The following is a 17857-nucleotide window of genomic DNA, read 5'->3' on the forward strand; positions in this document are numbered from 1 at the left end:
TACAAGGTATGAAATTGAGTAAGACTCAAAGCCCGACCACGGCAGAAGATAGAAAGAGAATGAAAGTCATTCCCTATGCCTCAGCCATAGGTTCTATAAAGTATGCCATGATGTGTACCAGATCTATTGTATACCCTACACTGTGTTAAGCAAGGGAGTACAATAGTGATCTAAGAGTAGATCACTGGACATTGGTCAAAATTATCCTTAGTGGAATAAGGAAATATTTCTCGATTATGGAGGTGACAAAAGGTTCGTCGTAAAAAGTTACGTCGATGCAAGTTTTGACACAGATCTGGATGACTCTAAGTCTCGATCTAGATACATATTGAAAGTGGGAGCAATTAGCTAGAGTAGCTCCGTGCAGAGCATTGTAGACATAGAATTCGCAAAATACTTACGGATCTGTATGTGACAGACCCGTTGACTAAAATTATCTCACAAGCAAAACATGATCACACCTTAGTACTCTTTGGGTGTTAATCACATAAATGATGTGAACTAGATTATTGACTCTAGTAAACCCTTTGGGTATAGGTCACATGACGATGTGAACTATGGGTGTTAATCACATGGTGATGTGAACTCTTAGTGTTGAATCACATGGCGATGTGAACTAGATTATTGACTCTAGTGCAAGTGGGAGACTGAAGGAAATATGCCCTAGAGGCAATAATAAAGTTATTATTTATTTCCTTATATCATGATAAATGTTTATTATTCATGCTAGAATTGTATTAACCGGAAACATAATACATGTGTGAATACATAGACAAACAGAGTGTCACTAGTATGCCTCTACTTGACTAGCTCGTTAATCGAAGATGGTTATGTTTCCTAACCATAAACAAAAGAGTTGTTATTTGATTAACGGGATCACATCATTAGGAGAATGATGTGATTGACATGACCCATTCCATTAGCTTAGCACCCGATCGTTTAGTATGTTGCTATTGCTTTCTTCATGACTTATACATGTTCCTATGACTATGAGATTATGCAACTCCCGTTTGCCGGAGGAACACTTTGTGTGCTACCAAACGTCACAACGTAACTGGGTGATTATAAAGGAGCTCTACAGGTGTCTCCAAAGGTACATGTTGGGTTGGCGTATTTCGAGATTAGGATTTGTCACTCCGATTGTCGGAGAGGTATCTCTGGGCCCTCTCGATAATGCACATCACATAAGCCTTGCAAGCATTGCAACTAATGAGTTAGTTGTGAGATGATGTATTACGGAACGAGTAAAGAGACTTGCCGGTAACGAGATTGAACTAGGTATTAAGATACCGACGATCGAATCTTGGGCAAGTAACATACCGATGACAAAGGGAACAACGTATGTTGTTATGCGGTCTGACTGATAAAGATCTTCGTAGAATATGTGGGAGCCAATATGAGCATCCAGGCTCCGCTATTGGTTATTGACTGGAGACGTGTCTCGGTCATGTCTACATTGTTCTCGAACCCGTAGGGTCCGCACGCTTAAGGTTTCAATGACAGTTATATTATGAGTTTATGAGTTTTGATGTACCGAAGGAGTTCGGAGTCCCGGATGAGATCGGGGACATGATGAGGAGTCTCGAAATGGTCGAGACATAAAGATCGATATATTGAACGACTATATTCGGACATCGAAAAGGTTCCGAGTGATTCGGTATTTTTCGGAGTACCGGAGAGTTACAGGAATACGTATTGGGCCTTATTGGGCCATACGGGAAAGAAGAAAAAGGGCCTCAAGGGTGGCCGCACCCCTCCCCTTGGTCTGGTCCGAATTGGACTAGGGAAGGGGGGCGCCCCCTTCCTTCCTTCTCCTTTTCCCTTCCTCTTTTCCTATTACATATGGGAGGTGGAATCCTACTAGGACTAGGGAGTCCTAGTAGGACTCCACACTTGGCGCGCCCCCTCCTAGGGCCGGCCTCATCCTCCCTTGCTCCTTTATATACGGGGGCAGGGGGCACCTCTAGACACAAGTTGATCCACGTGATCATATTCTTAGCCGTGTGCGATGCCTCCTTCCACCATAATCCTCGATAATATTGTAGCGGTGCTTAGGCGAAGCCCTGCGACGGTAGTACATCAAGATCGTCACCACGCCGTCGTGCTGACGGAACTCTTCCCCGACACTTTGCTGGATCGGAGTCCGGGGATCGTCATCGAGCTGAACGTGTGCTAGAACTCGGAGGTGCCGTAGTTTCGGTGCTTGATCGGTCGGGCCGTGAAGACATACGACTACATCAACCGCGTTGAGCTAACGCTTCCGCTGTCAATCTACAAGGGTACGTAGATCACACTCTCCCCTCTCGTTGCTATGCATCACCATGATCTTGCGTGTGTGTAGGAATTTTTTTGAAATTACTACGTTCCCCAACATATCACGGATCAAGGAAAACATCGCTAGCGGAGTTGCTAAATGTTTTTCCATGGATGAGCGAGGTGTCGTCTTCTTCGAGAACCGCTTGGTAGTTCCCAAGAAACAACATCTACGTCAGTTGATTCTTAAGGAAGCTCATGAATCCCCTCTCACCATTCATCCCGGTAGTACTAAAATGTATCAAGACCTACGCCAAAGGTTTTGGTGGACTAGGATGAAGAGAGAAATTGCTCAATACATTGCTAGTTGCGACGTTTGTCGTCGTGTTAAAGCAGAGCATCAACGGCCTGCTAGCACCCTTCAACCTTTGGCTATTCCCGAATGGAAATGGGATAAAATCAGTATGGATTTCATTACTGGGTTTCCTAGGACCAAGAGAGGGAATAATGCCATCTTCGTCGTGATCGCTCATCTTTCCAAGGTGGCCCACTTTCTACCTGTTCATGAGAGTATCACCGCTAGCCAGCTAGCCGACCTATACATCTCCTGAATAGTGTCTCTTCATGGTGTCCCATTGGAAATTAACTCAGACCGTGGGAGTCTCTTCACCTCTCGATTTTGGGAAATTTTCCAAAATGCTATGGGAACTCGTCTCTCTTTTAGCACCGCCTTCCACCTCCAATCAAGTGGTCAAGTAGAGCGAGTCAATCAAATTCTAGAGGATATGCTCCGAGCTTCTGTCATCTCTTTCGGAATGGATTGGGAGACATGCCTTCCATTCGCGGAGTTTGCTTATAACAATAGTTATCAAGCTAGCTTGGGCAAAGCTCCTTTCGAAGTTCTCTATGGACGAAAATGTCGAACGCCTCTTAACTGGTCAGAAACCGGGGAAAGACAACTCTTTGGCCCGGATATGATTCAGGAAGCAGAAGAGCAGGTTCGCGTTATTCATGAGAAATTGAAAACAGCCCAATCTCGTCAAAAGAGCCAATATGATCGTAAACATAAGCTCATGACTTATGAAGTCGGCGAGAAGGCTTACCTTCGGGTTACTCCGTTAAAAGGAACCCATCGTTTCGGTATCAAAGGCAAATTGGCTCCTCGTTACATTGGACCTTTTCACATTGTTGCCAAACGAGGAGAAGTTGCCTACCAATTGGAACTACCTCCGCACCTTTCCAGAGTTCACGATGTCTTCACGTTTCTCAACTCAGGTGTTGCTTCTCGGATCCTATCCATGGAGTGGACCACGAAACGCTTGATCTACAAGATAATCTCTCATATCGGGAATATCCCGTTCGTATCCTTGATCAAGCCGAGCGTACAACTCGATGCCATAACATCAAGTTTCTCAAGGTTTAATGGTCACACCATTCCGAAAAGGAAGCCACTTGGGGAAAGGGAGGATCGTCTTCGACTCGATTACCCCACCTTCTTCCCAACGGATCCCAAATCTCGGGACGAGATTCTTTTGAGTGGGGGTGAGTTGTCACACCCTAGCTAGTTCATGCATTAGAGTGTTGCATCATGTTTAAATTCCCAGAAAACTAAAATGGGGATGATAGAACCGCCAGCACCCCCCGTGGAACAACTAGGGTTTACTAAAAACTTTTTCAATGAACCTGAAATGCCCTTCTAAAAAGTCCACCCTTTTTGTTTTGGGTTAAAAACTTTGACAAAAATGGTGCACATTTTTCTAGGACATCCTAAGGTCATTGGATTAATTCATATAGTATTTGCATTTGGGCATTTAAATGCTATAAAATATTTTAAATGCTCAAATAATCATAAACTAAAATGTTTGCTGTTGGATATATTCTAAGCAGTAGCCATGATTAATTTTATGATTTTTGGAAATGCCCTGGCATTTTTAATAAAGCCCTGGACTTACAGAAATAATAGAATAAATAAAAAACAGAAAAGGAGAGAGAAAGGAACTTACCTGGCGCAGCCCACCTGGCCCACTGGCCGGCCCAACACTGTGCTGGCCTGTGCCAGTCATCGCCTACCTCTGCCAGTAGGCATAGGAGGGACACGGCGCGCGCGCCCGAGCTCGCCACGCCACCTCCCTGCTCCTCTGCTTCACCTGGTCACCGCCTCGACGCCGCGAACGCCTCCTCGGTGTCACCTCGGCCTGCCCGACACCTCACACTCCACCTGCTCTCTCCCTTGCTCCCTCGACTCCATGGCCGACGCAGCCGCTCCCGCGCCGTCGTGAAACCCGCAGCCACCGCCGTCCACTCATCGCCTCGCCGTGCCAAAAAGCTCCGCCGTCGTCCACTGCTTCGCCCCGACCCACCCCCGAGCGCTCGCTCGCCCCGGAGACGCTGCACCGAGCTCGTCCCGATCCGCCATCGCCGGAGATCCCCCTCGCCGCCCTGCTCGCTCCAGCTCTTCCCCGAGCTCGCTGTTCGCTCCCCTGCAACCGCAGTGAGCCACTGACCCTTCTCCCCCTCTCAATTCTAGCTCTCGTGCACCGTACGCGCCGCCTCGAGTTCGCCCGCACGCACCGCCGCCTATGATCGCCGCCGATGAGTCTCCGGCCATCTAATGGTCCGGCCGTTGTGCCCAGCTTCCTCCCCGCACCGCGTAGAGCACGTACGTGCCCCGCATGAGCCACCACGACCGTCACAACGACAACCCCGACCTCACCCGAGCCCCGATGACCGCCAAGGTCGACGCCGGCGAAGACTCCGGCCACCCCAGGCCCAACCACCTACACCACTCGACGCGGACGAGTGCCCGCGTCACGTAGATGCCCTCCGCCGGCCATTTGGTCGCCGAAGGAGGAAACCCGCACCCCTCCGCCGTCCCTGGCCTTGCCGGCGACGAGCCCCGGGTCAACTCCGGCGAGTTTGACCCGGGTTGACCCCAGTTTGACTTTCCCCTGACTCACTGATGTGTGGGCCCCAGGCCACTAATTAAACTAGGTTAGTATTAGTTTAACACTAACTAAACTTAGTTAGTTAGTTGACACTGGCAGACGGGACCCACAGGTCAGGGTTGACCTGGACCGTCTCAGTTGACCGCTGACGTCACACTGGCGCCAGGCTGACGCAGTAAATCCTTTTTTGGATTTATTCTTATATAGGAAATTCCAGAAAATAACCAAGACTTCTAAAATTCATAACTTTTAATCTATAACTCCAAATGCAAAGATTTATATATGAAATTTGATCAGAAAAAATTAATCTTTCCATCTGTAATGGTTTCATGCATGACAAAACACTTTAACCTTGCTGTTTAGGTGAAACAAGATAATACATTTATAAAGCTTAAAAACATAAGCTTCCATTTGAATCTTTGATTCAAATGGACCCAATTCAACTTGTTTCACATTGCATTAGGCAGGACACATCATATTGCCATGTCATAGCATGCATCATATTGTTGCATATTGCCATGTGATGATTGTATTCTGTGGTGTCTTTCGTGGTAGGTTCTGCCTCCGACGATATTTTCGAGTATCCAGCTGAAGGGCAGTACCCTACTACTACTCCATCAGGCAAGCAGCCCCATTGATCATATCAATACAATCCCATGTTCTCGCTTCTACTCTCACTTACTACATTAAGACAACAACGTTTCAAACTGCTGTGTGCTGCGGTAGTTAAACCCTTATCCTCTGCATGACCTGTCATTGCCACAGTAACTAGATGAAACCCACTAGCATGTGTAGGAGTTGATTGAGCCATGTATGTGTTTCCTACCTTGCTATGCCTACTATGCTTAGAGTTGTGTCAGGTCTGGTTCATCTGGGTGATGGGCTAGAGTGAAATGATTATGTCGGTAATGTGAGGGATGTGTTGAACATGATTTGGTAAAGGTATCGATGAGAGGCCATGTAGGAGTACATGGTGGGTTGTTTCATTGAGGCCATCCCTAAGAACTGAGATATGTATGTGTCATTTAAGAATCAGCTACTACCATGCATTGCGATCCTTAATTGACCCTCTCGGCTTCTTAATCACCCTAGTACTCTGTCCAGGAGTTGCAACTAGTTTCTGGTGTTTGTAGGTTATATGTTGGCGGCCGTGCGTAGCGCTGACCCTAGGGGTGGGCTATGATGCGGTAGATACACCGTGCCACGGTGTACCGAGTCACCCGTTTGGTGTTTCGGGAACCCTGTTCACATCGTTCGGGGCCGTATGTGGAAACCTCGGCCGGACTCCCTTCGGATGAAACCTGGATAGGCGATAAACCTGGACTAGAGACTTGAGTGTTTAGGTAGGCCATGGCCGACACCCTCGTTGGGCTTCCGCTTGAAGGTTGCCGAGTACATGTCGTGTAAACGACGTTAAGTGGTGAGAGCATGCATGAAGAAGTACACCCCTGCAGGGTTAACATCATCTATTCAAATAGCCACGTCCGCGGTAAAGGACTACTTGGTTGCCTATATAGTTCATAGACAAGTTAATGGTTACTACTAAAAGACTCAAGATTAGTGTGAGTACCGAGGATGGTCCTCTCGTAGGATGACGAGGGAGGATCCCCGGTGGAGTATTGTGTTGGTGATTACTGGACTCGTGTGCGAAAACTATTTTACTAGTGGTGTCTCGTAGGATAGCTTAGCCAAGAGTCAAAGCTGGCTTGCTGCAATAACTCCGCCACCTTCTTGAGAATGAGCATGTATAGTAGGTTCTGTTGTAAGACTTGCTGAGTACCTTTGTACTCATGTTGCTTAAATTACTGTTTTCAGACGACAACACCGCCACCTCCGATGGGTTTTATGTAGACCTTGACGTCGATGAGTAACTTGCCACCTAGGTGGTGATTCTGGCCATGGAGGGCCCTATGTAGATAGTCAGGCTTCGTCAAGCCTTCTTTCTTTCTAGTGCCTGTACTCAGACTATTTGCTTCCGCATGTGCTTGTATGCTTGTATGACTTGAGTGTCAGGTCATGTGACCCCTACCTGTATGAACATGTTATGTATGGCTCTCCGGAGCCTTTAAATAAAGTACTTGAGTTGTAGAGTTTTGTTGTGATGCCATGTTGTATTTGCACATATCGAGCATATTGTGTATATGATTGAAATGCTTGGTGTGTGTGGGATCCGACAATCTAGTTGTTTATCCTTGGCAGCCTCTCTTATGGGGAAATGTAGTCTAGTGCTCCTTGAGCCATAGTAGTCCGCTACAACCCGGTTCACCGGAGTCCTGCTAGCCCAGCACTACTGCTCAGGACACTTGACTGGACGGCATGTATTTCACTTCGTTCCTATGTCTGTCCCTTCGGGGAAATGTCACGCGGTGACATCCGGAGTCCTGCCTAGCCTGCTACAGTCCGGGTTCCCCGGAGTCCTGTTAGCCCAGTGCTACAGCCTGGATTCACTCGCTGATGGCCGACATGCTCGATGTGATTCATGTATGCCTGTCCCCATAGATTAGTGCCGCTTTGGGTTCATGACTAGCCATGTCAGCCCGGATTCTTTGTCATATGGATGCTAGCGACACTATCATATACGTGAGCCAAAAGGCGCAAACGGTCCTGGGCCATGGTAAGGCGACACCCGTGGGGACCGTGCGTGAGGCCGCAAAGTGATATGAGGTGTTACCGGCTAGATCGATGTGACTTGGAATCGGGGTCCTGACAATTGATAACCTTGGTTCTTACCTGAGGGGAATATTTATCTCTACTGTACTGCATCATCCTCTCCTATTCGGGGAAATCCCAAAGCAACTCACACAACTATCGCTTATCGGTAACTTATCGGTCGACCCATGATAAGAGGTAAATCGGCCACTTTATCGGCATATCGGCCAATTTATCGCCATATCGGCTGATTTATCGGCCCATTTATCATATCGGTCAGACAACGGTAAGCGATAAATCGGCCGATTTATCGGAATATCGGAAGATATCTTGAACAGTGGATGCGCACAACTATGTTTACTTAGCTCAGAGGGTTAAATCTCCACAATGTCATACGAACGGGCGTGTACATGTAGCAGATAAAAGAGCACACAACTCGGAACAACCAAACCCTAACAAGATAACATGATTTAATCACATATCCAGTTATTGGATCGCCATCCAGTGCAGCTGAAAAAATCCCATGCAACCGTCTTTAGTCTGTTGCACTCAAAGTTCTTCGATGCTCTTAGGTAGGGTAGAACATGTACAAATTAAGCTGGTGGATCTGTAGAAGACCTAAAAAAAATTAGAAATTTGAATTTGTCAAAAACAAGGTCATTACGGCAGTTCCATAATGTCCATACTGAAGCATAAAAATCATCATATATTTGCACCTTAAGCTTGGGGGGAAGACCCCTCAGCCAGTTACCGTACATATTCGCCATACTAGTTGGGGTGGAAGATTAAAAGCAACATGCAACATTTTGCCACACCAACGTCAAAATAAGATGATGAATCGCTATGAAGTTTGCCACACTAACTTTAGAATAGCTATGACTTGTAAAGTTGATTTAATGAAACTTTATTGCCGGCCGACTGAAATGTTTAAGCCGACTGAAAAGTTCGGTAGTTCATGTATTTATGTGTCCTATCTTCAATCTGAGCCACAGTACATACACTGTATGCTTGCGAGTACGAAAGCCCCAGCTTATACTAGTGACACAGTGCCGGGCCGGGCCAGGCCAAGGAACCAAATTACGTGGGGTGGGGGTGTGCCCAGAGGTATAAATAATCGAGGAAAAGCGCAATGAGAAAAAAAACGCGGATCAGAATAAATAAGCACGCAGGATCTACAGCAGCAGCTCAGTACACTTTTACATTATTGCTCTGACCCGGCCCGGGCGATCGAGTACACGCATACCATATCGTCCCTTCGACGCTACCGGCTGGACCGTCGGATCGCGTGATCGGTCGGTTAACAGTGTCACGGCTTGCAGGAGAGTATCTGGCTTTCTTCCCTGCCCCCGAATCCGCCGTCGAGCTAGCTACATGCCTCGATCTTTGTCGTTGGTGCATGCGCTCGCCTGTGCTTGCATGGTCCATGGCTGCCCGCGAAAGCTCGAACTGATGGCGGCTTTTGCTCTGCGCCAGCAGTGATCGAGAAAAAAGATGAAGCGAAGCCTCGATACTTGACGGCACGCGTGTGCCGAATCCATCAGTCGAGATGCCCATGCGTGCATGCAGCGATCGATCAAATCGAGAGAGATGATGCATGCATCGAGCTGATTAGCGGCTGATCGAGAGAGGCAAGCAAAGGACGAAGAGAGAAATCGACGGCCGCGCGCCGTTGATCCCTTCTACTATACGTGCCGTGCGTGTGCATGCCCTGTCCCGTGAAAGAAACTGTCAAGCCGACCGGCATGCAGCAGCAACTGTGAACATGATCGATGTTCCGCAGGCAACAACCTTGTATTGAAAGCCATAAAGACTGGGAGGAGCGAACTGGGACCTGTTGCTATTACCTACGATTCTGTCTGCTGCCATGAACCTACACCTGCAGCTGCACATTTAGATCGATTAGATCGATCATCTGATTCGTGAAGTGAAGCAGAAGAAAAGCATCTACCCTAGGCTAGCATGCATGGACGGAGACACAACATATGGCATGAACGTGGTGTGTGCAGTGCAGCAGGATGGTCAAAAGCTATTCTTTCCCGCAAAGCCAAACAGCGCTTCTGGCCTATCGAAAGGTTGGGGCGCAGCGGCATGTCACCGGCCTGCTGCTAGACTCTTCCTTCTTAGCTAGCTATAGCCACACACACCACACCACACACCACGCAGGCTGAGCTTTCACCGAGTGGTACCGTGTGTGCTCCAAAGAGCAGACACAAGCTAGGCTTCAGATGAGCAAACCTATCGCAGTTAAGATGAGAATGGCCAGAGGCTGCGCACCCCCAAATAAAGGGCATTGCTCGTGCTCTTCCGTGAGAGAAAAATAGGGCAGTTTTTAAGGCACTGCTGCTGGCTATGGACAACTGGCAAGTGGCCCTCAAAATTATGTGTATTGGCACTTGGCGGTAGTGTTTTCGGGGAATATATATGGGCAGAAATGCTATAACTGCGCCACGTACGTAGAGAGTTTCGCGCTTGGCTATTTATGATAGGATGTGCATATTGTTGACGAGCTTGATCCAATGAGGAAAACCCATCATTTCCAATCATGACCTAATCATGGCGTTACGGCCGTCGACACTTCTGAATTGTGTGACCTGAGAGGTTACATCATCTGTACACTGGCACTCCACTGCAAAACTGATAAAAAGGTCGCATTCATGTACATATGCAAGATAGCACGACTTTTTATGCATATTCTGTCAAAGGGTAGTATTCCGATGAAGGGAAACATTTCAGTCCGAATACTACCCTTTGAACGCACGGACGAAGGGTAGATACTCTATTTTCTAACACAGTACAGATGCAGACGCTTATACATATGCATGTACGCTCATCCCTATGAACGCACGCACGTACATCCTACCCCTGTGAGCACCCGCGAGAGACTGAGTCGGCACATCATCTTAAGATTGATGAAGTCATCATAGATGCCTTCGTAGTCAATGGGAACGTCTTCTCTCACTGAACGCACATCGCCGGAAGGCTTGAAATAAATTCAGAAAAGCACCAGTGTCTAAGTCTCAGACTTGAACTCTGGTGGGCTAGAGATACCACTGTCCTCCTAACCATCAGACCATAGATTGGTTCACCCCATCCACATATAATTGATCATAACGCTTATGTCGTTCTTGACAGGCATTTGCCAGCCGTTTAGAATGTCTTTGGACTTTGGATGGGGAATTATAGAGAGGCATACATATGTTTATAAGCGTTTAGATCTAGAGCATCACCATCCATTCCCTCAAATCTCTGTAACACTCTATTTTTTCATTTGAGGAGTTAAGCACTATTGGGAGTTAAGTTTAGTCGGGAAGGATAGGTGAAAAAACTCATCACATTTTGAGGAGTTTTGTTCTCCCCCCCCCCCCCCCCCCCCAACTAAGCATCCCTTCTCTCCATGGCTTGGCTCTTCCATTGGCTCTCCCTTTCCGGGCCTCTCTATCAGTCCTTCATCCTCTTGCACCTTACACATATGGCCGTCCACTGCTCTCGGTGTCAAGGTGATTCCCAGTCCATCATACATCTAAGCCACATGGCAACCCGTAGTACTTGTTCAGACATCGTTGAGCACTAGCTACATGAACATCGGGCGGCGGGTGAATATTTCCTCCTAAGACCAGTACTTGAACGTTTGCCTTACCATCATTTTGGTTAAATTGAGTATCAAAATTATAAAAAGACCCTTCATCTAAACACCCCTCATTTTGCCCATAGTAACCATCAAAGTGGCTCAAAACACTTCTCACAACAAGTCCTAGGAAAACTTTCATGAAAAAATAAAGAAAAAAGCACTTTTCCCCATGAATAAACTACTTCCTCCGATCCACTTAATTGCCGCTGATTTAGTATAAACTTGTACTAAATTTTACTAATTTGGATCGGATGGAATAATAATTTGGCTAACTCTTTTCTAAAGCCTCCAGGATCACTTGACCACTAAATTATCGTATCCCAAGCACGTTACACCTGGCCAGTTTTGTTTAAGCAAAAAAATGGTTCTATAAATTATCATAGTTTAATAAATTTATGGGCACATGGAGTTTTGTCTAATAATATGACCATTCAGATCTGTGCAAAAAGAATCATAATGTTTTACACATAGATTTCATCCTCTAACTGAAATGTTGCTGATATTTTGTGAATCTTTTCTTGGCATGATTTTTTCATTCCAGAAACCTTCCAAGTGGTAATTTACTCTGAGATGTGATAGTTTAGGGTGTTACGTGAGATCACTAAATGTGAGCTAAAACCTATATATTGAGGGGATATCAGTTACACGTTAATTATGTGTATAGTGTAGATCTTGATATTTAATATGATGCTAATTGCATGCTAAACGAGTTGAGCGTTCGCCATTAGGTCACTGGATCGACGTGGTTTGATTGCCTAGATTTGTTGGATCTGCCCCTTTTGTTTTTTTCACATTGGTATAGATATAGAGATATAGAGATTTAGATGGATGCACGGTGCTTAATAGGAGAAACAAGCCTGCCCTTTCAGAAGTGTAGGAGATCTCCAATGGTTGGAAGTCCAAAGTAGCTTAATCAAATTAAACAAGGGCAAATGGGATTTGTAGAAATAAGAACAATGGTGGAACTCCTTCCTATGCATTTTATTTGTAAGGAAATTAAGGTGGGCATGCCAGACTACCCAATTGCAGGACTCTTAAATATGTGTTGCTCTAAATAATAATCGGCATACACATAGATAATACTTCATACTCATACATATTTAATGTATCATATATGATTTGCATAATTTCATAACTGTAATTAACAGATAGCAGATATATAGATTACCTTTACTATTATTACGTATACGGACATGTTCATGTGCTAGTTAAGTTCCCACCACATATAAATTTCATAGACATCTAACCATCACTTGAGTTAAATTGTATGTCTCAATAATATGTGAGACATAATATATGGTGACTAATTCAGAATTTGTTGCAAATATATAGCAGCAACCATCACAAAGGCACACACCATAATAATCAATGTAATTAACAGACTAATATGAGTAGAGTTTGGCTAGGCATTTTTACATGCTGATTTACAAATAGGACCCATATTTAGAGATTTGGAACCGGGGAATATGAGAATTGTAATATTGGTCGATTCTGATAAGCAGGCAACTATAAAATTAATACTTAACTTCATGGATTATGGTAATAGTTTACCATAAGAGCAAAGGAAGAGTCTAGGACTAGGAAACCAAAAATAAAATGCATGCATGCAATTAAGAGTTGATGCACTAGTTCTAGCTAGTGTGACGTGATCAGTCAAAACTCTACAAAGAGAGGAACATCGGAATACACTGATGAAACTAGTACAGATGGAATATATATACATACAAGTTCACTGAAAACAAATCAATCATACATTCATTTCATGCAAGTTTGCACTGAGCACAATCTAATAATTAACCAATCTCCAATCCCCAAGTAAATGGAAAAAAACGTACGTACTAGTATGACCATATATACCCATCATTTAAGTATATCCCTCCATATGTAAGTGTGAAAAGGTTTTTAAAGGTAAATAACACAATGGACACGTACTACTACCCTGGCAGACCAAATGGGTGCAAAAGTGTTACTAACCAATGCAAGGAGCAACTTTAACTTGAATCCCCTACCTTAGACCATCATGAGCTAGCAGCGCTTCTACAGTACTAGTACCAGATGAAGAATTAAAGCTTGAACCCCTTCTTTAATTTAGCACTCTCCTGCTCAAGCCATGCATGTGCATCTCTTCTAGCCATGCCGGCCGATTGTCCAAGAAACTGCGGTGTATACTACAACAGGCCGCCGCCGTCGCCACCGCCCGACGAGGAATGGAATCCGGGGATGTTCATGGTCCAGCTGCCACTGCCATTGCCGTTATTGTCGCTGGCGTTGCCACCCCAGACGCCATCCCCTTGGCGTAGAGCCTCCATCACGAACTGCCTCTGCAAGGTCATCTCTTGCCCTTTGCTGTCCGCCTGCTTCATTGACCCTTCGTCGCTCCTCGCTGTGCTTGCACTAGACTGCCCTAACGTGAACATCGCCGGCGACGGTGCCGGTGCCGCTGCGCTGCTCCCTGCTGCCCGATTAGCTTGCAGCCCCAGTTGGTACATGGGCGGCGCCGGTGGAAGTTCCAAGAACGGGAACTGCTGCTGCTGCTGCTGCACCCGCCACTGCTCCAGTGACGCGCCAAAGGTGGCGCCCCCGCCGCTGGCCAGAGGGAACTGATCCACGCCGTCCATGTGGTGGTGGTGCTGCTGCATGGCGAGCTGCGGGAGGCCGGCGGAAAAGGCTAGCCCTAGGTTGGCCCCCGGCGGATGCATCGCGCCCATGAACGGCAGGTGGTGCGACATGGAGCTGAGACCCGGAGGGATGGATGCACCGTCGCACCCCAAGTTGGTGGACGCCGCGGTTGATGGCATAGATGACGCGCCACCGGGCAGCTGCCTGGCCGAAGAAGAAGATGGCTTGGAGGAGGACGCGGCGCCGGCGGATGACTTGGACGAGCGCTTGTTTCGGCGGCACCCACCCCCCACGGGGACGGACCGGAGGGCGCCCCCGCGCGTCCAGTAGCGGCGGCATGCCTTGCAGAAGTGGCGGGGCTGCGAGAGGGAGTAGTTGTTGTAGTAGCAGAACTTGGTGTTGGTGGAGTCGCACCGCGGGCACTTGAGCGCCGGCTCCGGCTGCGGCACCCGCGCCATCCGCGCGCGCTCCGTCATGGAATTTGGCCTCGCCTGCTGCCCGGCCGCGGCTTCATTGGCCGCTGAGCTTCTCGGCAACCCACCGACCTCGGGCGTCCCCGCCGCCGTACCCGCCGTCGGATCCACTGGCATATGCTGTGCATCGCCTACTCCGCCACCGCCCGTCGCCCTCTGCTGCTGACCTTGCTGTTAAGTACGCACACGTAAACATGTTATAGATCAGGAGAAGAAAGGAGGAGAGAATTGTCTGTGAATATTCAAGAGGAGAATATATATCTTCATGCTAAGCTACTTTAATTTTGCCAAATTCTCTTTCCATGAAGAAGCTGGCTATGGATGGACGGATCGCAGCTGGAGTGCTCTACAACGAGCGAGAATTGAAGGACAGGGAGAGGGAGGATCATGTAGTACCTGGTTATTCCAATTAGGCGGATCTAGGTATGCAGCCGCTGGAGGGAACACCATGGAAGCCAGTTAGTGTGGTGGATATATTTCCTCTCTCTCTCCCTTAACTCCAGCTTTTTTGCTGCTGAATTCAGATCTTTTCTCTAGAATTTGCACTTTTGCTTGTTGAGGATTTGTGTTTGCAAAGAAAAGGAAACAATCAGGGGAGAAGGAAGGGCGAGGTGGTGGAGTCCTCTACCTAGCTAGCAGGTGGTGGAGAATCACATCCAGCAGTCACAAGAGAGAAGACAGCAATGAGAGAGAGAGAAAGGAGGAGGGGGAGGAGAGAGAAGCTAGGAAAGAGAAAGGGCGGGGAAAAGCATGTATTTATCTTCTCCTTTTGTGCGTATGGTAGCTTTACATTTCTAGTTTTTGCTTTGTGGGGCTGGCAAGAATGTTTGAGAGAGAGAGATTAAAGTTGCCTTAACGTTTAAGGTTAATACCCCTTTTCCCCCGAAAAATAAAGATTAATACTCTTCCAGCATTGTGGAGATTGGTATGAAATGGTTAGGCTGGTCATAGTGGGGAGTAACTTGTACTAGTGCAATATATATGATACTAGTTTAAATTACTATTTATATAGTGCAAAGTACTCCCTCCGTTTCTTTTTAATCCGTATATAAGGTTTGATCAAAGTCAAGTTTTATAGAGTTTGACTAATTTTATATTAAAAAATATAAACATTCACAACATGAAAATTAATATTATCAGATGCACAATGAAACGTATGTTCATACTATATAATTTTAGTATTGTAGATGTTTATATTTTTTATATAGATTTGGTCAAACTTTGTGCAGTTTGACTTTGACCAAATCTTATATGCGGAGTAAAAATAAACAGAGGGAGTAACATAGTAATGGTGGCATAGATGACTTTATTTAATAATTTATAGACTCATTTTGTCTTGGGAAGCGCTATGTTCAACATATTATGTTAGCACTTCTCATTAACTACTCGTCACATAAGCAAAAATTTCTTGGAGCGCGCTATGTTACTACTATTACTAGCCTAAAATTTCTCAGAGTGCCCTACTACTACTTGTACTAGCAGTAGTGTGGGGTAGGATCCACGCTAGTGCTAAATAGCCGTAGCGTAGGGTGTTGCCCTGCGCCACTACTATTCCTGCATATTTGATTTTCTTTATATTTATACTATATTTATACATCAATATACAGATTTTCATACAATAGCAATGAAGAGGTTGTGAAAAAAACACGGATTAGCAAACACTTTGAGTGATTTGACTTCCGAGGGTACAACAACCTCCGTATATGCACCCCAATGCAAATTGGAATTGATAGCCATTGCCTCGACACTTGTGTGTCGTCCCAACATCATATCTTCCTACTAATTCAATTTGGTCACTTCGATCCATCCACTTTTATCTAATTCATGTTTCTTCTATGACGTCTGGATAATTAAGCTACCGTAATCCTCTACTAATGATGTCATGTCACTACGGTTACTGTTGATAAACTCACGTTGACTCAATCCTCGTTCAAATTCAAATTTAAAATCGAGTCAAACTATAAAAGTTTTCAAATGTCAAAACTAAAATGTTCTAAATGTGGCATATAAATCATAAGTAGTAATGGTGGAGAAACCAATATTTTTAAAATGTATAAGTGCTAAAAAGTAATTAAAACAGTGGCTTTCACAATTAATTAAATGCCTTTTCTAGTTTATAAAATTTCACTATTCTATTTGGAGTACCAAACTTTTTGTGGCAGAGGTATAAATAGTAATGCTAATTTAGAAGCTAGTTTTGGATTTTATCTAAACAAAAATATATAGAAATTAAAATGGGAAAACAATAACAAAAATGAAAAAAGGGAAAAGGAGAAAGGATCCCTCCTGCCCCCGGGCCTTGCCATCGAATCGGCCCAACTAGCCCACCTACCTCCCTCCCCGTCCGCTTTCCCTGTACAAGCGACCGCACCCACGGTCGTCACCACGCCACCTCGCTGGCGATGCCAGGGGAGGGGATAGCGCCTCGACCCCTTGCTCCCACTCTGCCAACTCGCTCCCCTCGCCCTCTTGGCCTCCCTTCCCTTCCTTAGATCTGCCCCCTCGCCGAGCAGTCGATGCGACCCCCGCCTTCGTCGTCGTCCTCTCCGTCGCCCTTGTCATTCTGCCTCGTCCCCGGGCCTTCTCGTCAACGCCCGTGAGCTTCCCTCGCTTCCCCCTCTTCCATTTCCCCGAAGCACCGATACGTCTCCGTTGTATCTATAATATTTTATTATTCCAAGCCAATATTATACAACTTTCATATACTTTTGGCAATTTTTTATACTATTTTTGGGACTAACATATTGATTCAGTGCCTAGTGCCAGTTCCTGTTTGTTGCATGTTTTTTGTTTCGCAGAAAATCCATATCAAACGGAGTCCAAACAGGATAAAAATTTATAGAGATTTTTTTTGGAATATATGTGATTTTTGGGAAGAAGAATCAACGCGAGACGATGGCCGAGGGGGCTACGAGGCAGGGGGGCGCGCCCCAGGGGGTGGGCGCGCCCCTGACCCTCGTGGCCACCCCGTAAGGCAGTTGGTGCCCTTCTTTCGCCGCAAGAAAGCCAATATCCGGATACAAATCGTGTTAAAATTTCAGCCCAATCGGAGTTACGGATCTTCGGAAATATAAGAAACGGTGAAAGGCCAGAATCTGGAACGCAGAAACAAAGAGAGACAGAGAGACAGATTCAATCTCGGAGGGGCTCTCGCCCCTCTGCCGCCATGGAAGCCATGGAACGGGGGTAAACCCTTCTTCCATCTAGGGAGAAGGTCAAGGAAGAAGAAGGGGAACTCTCTCCCCCTCTCTCCCAGTGGTGCCGAAACGCCGCCGGGGCCATCATCGTGT

At 46.2% G+C, this 17857-nt stretch overlaps 1 protein-coding gene across 1 annotated transcript; it reads right to left on the reverse strand.

Moving 5' to 3' along the window:
• Window positions 1–13167: 13167 nt before the first annotated feature.
• LOC125552139 (dof zinc finger protein DOF2.4-like) lies at window positions 13168–15299 on the reverse strand. The gene is made up of 2 exons (XM_048715621.1): window positions 14964–15299; window positions 13168–14738 (listed from the first exon to the last, which is right to left on the reverse strand). The coding sequence occupies exons 1-2, from the start codon at window positions 15015–15017 to the stop codon at window positions 13644–13646; spliced, it is 1149 nt and encodes a 382-aa protein (XP_048571578.1). The 5' UTR covers window positions 15018–15299; the 3' UTR covers window positions 13168–13643.
• Between the last annotated feature and the right edge of the window lie 2558 nt (window positions 15300–17857).

Source organism: Triticum urartu, chromosome 4 (assembly GCF_003073215.2).
Source record: "Triticum urartu cultivar G1812 chromosome 4, Tu2.1, whole genome shotgun sequence".
Taxonomy (NCBI): Eukaryota; Viridiplantae; Streptophyta; class Magnoliopsida; order Poales; family Poaceae; genus Triticum; species Triticum urartu.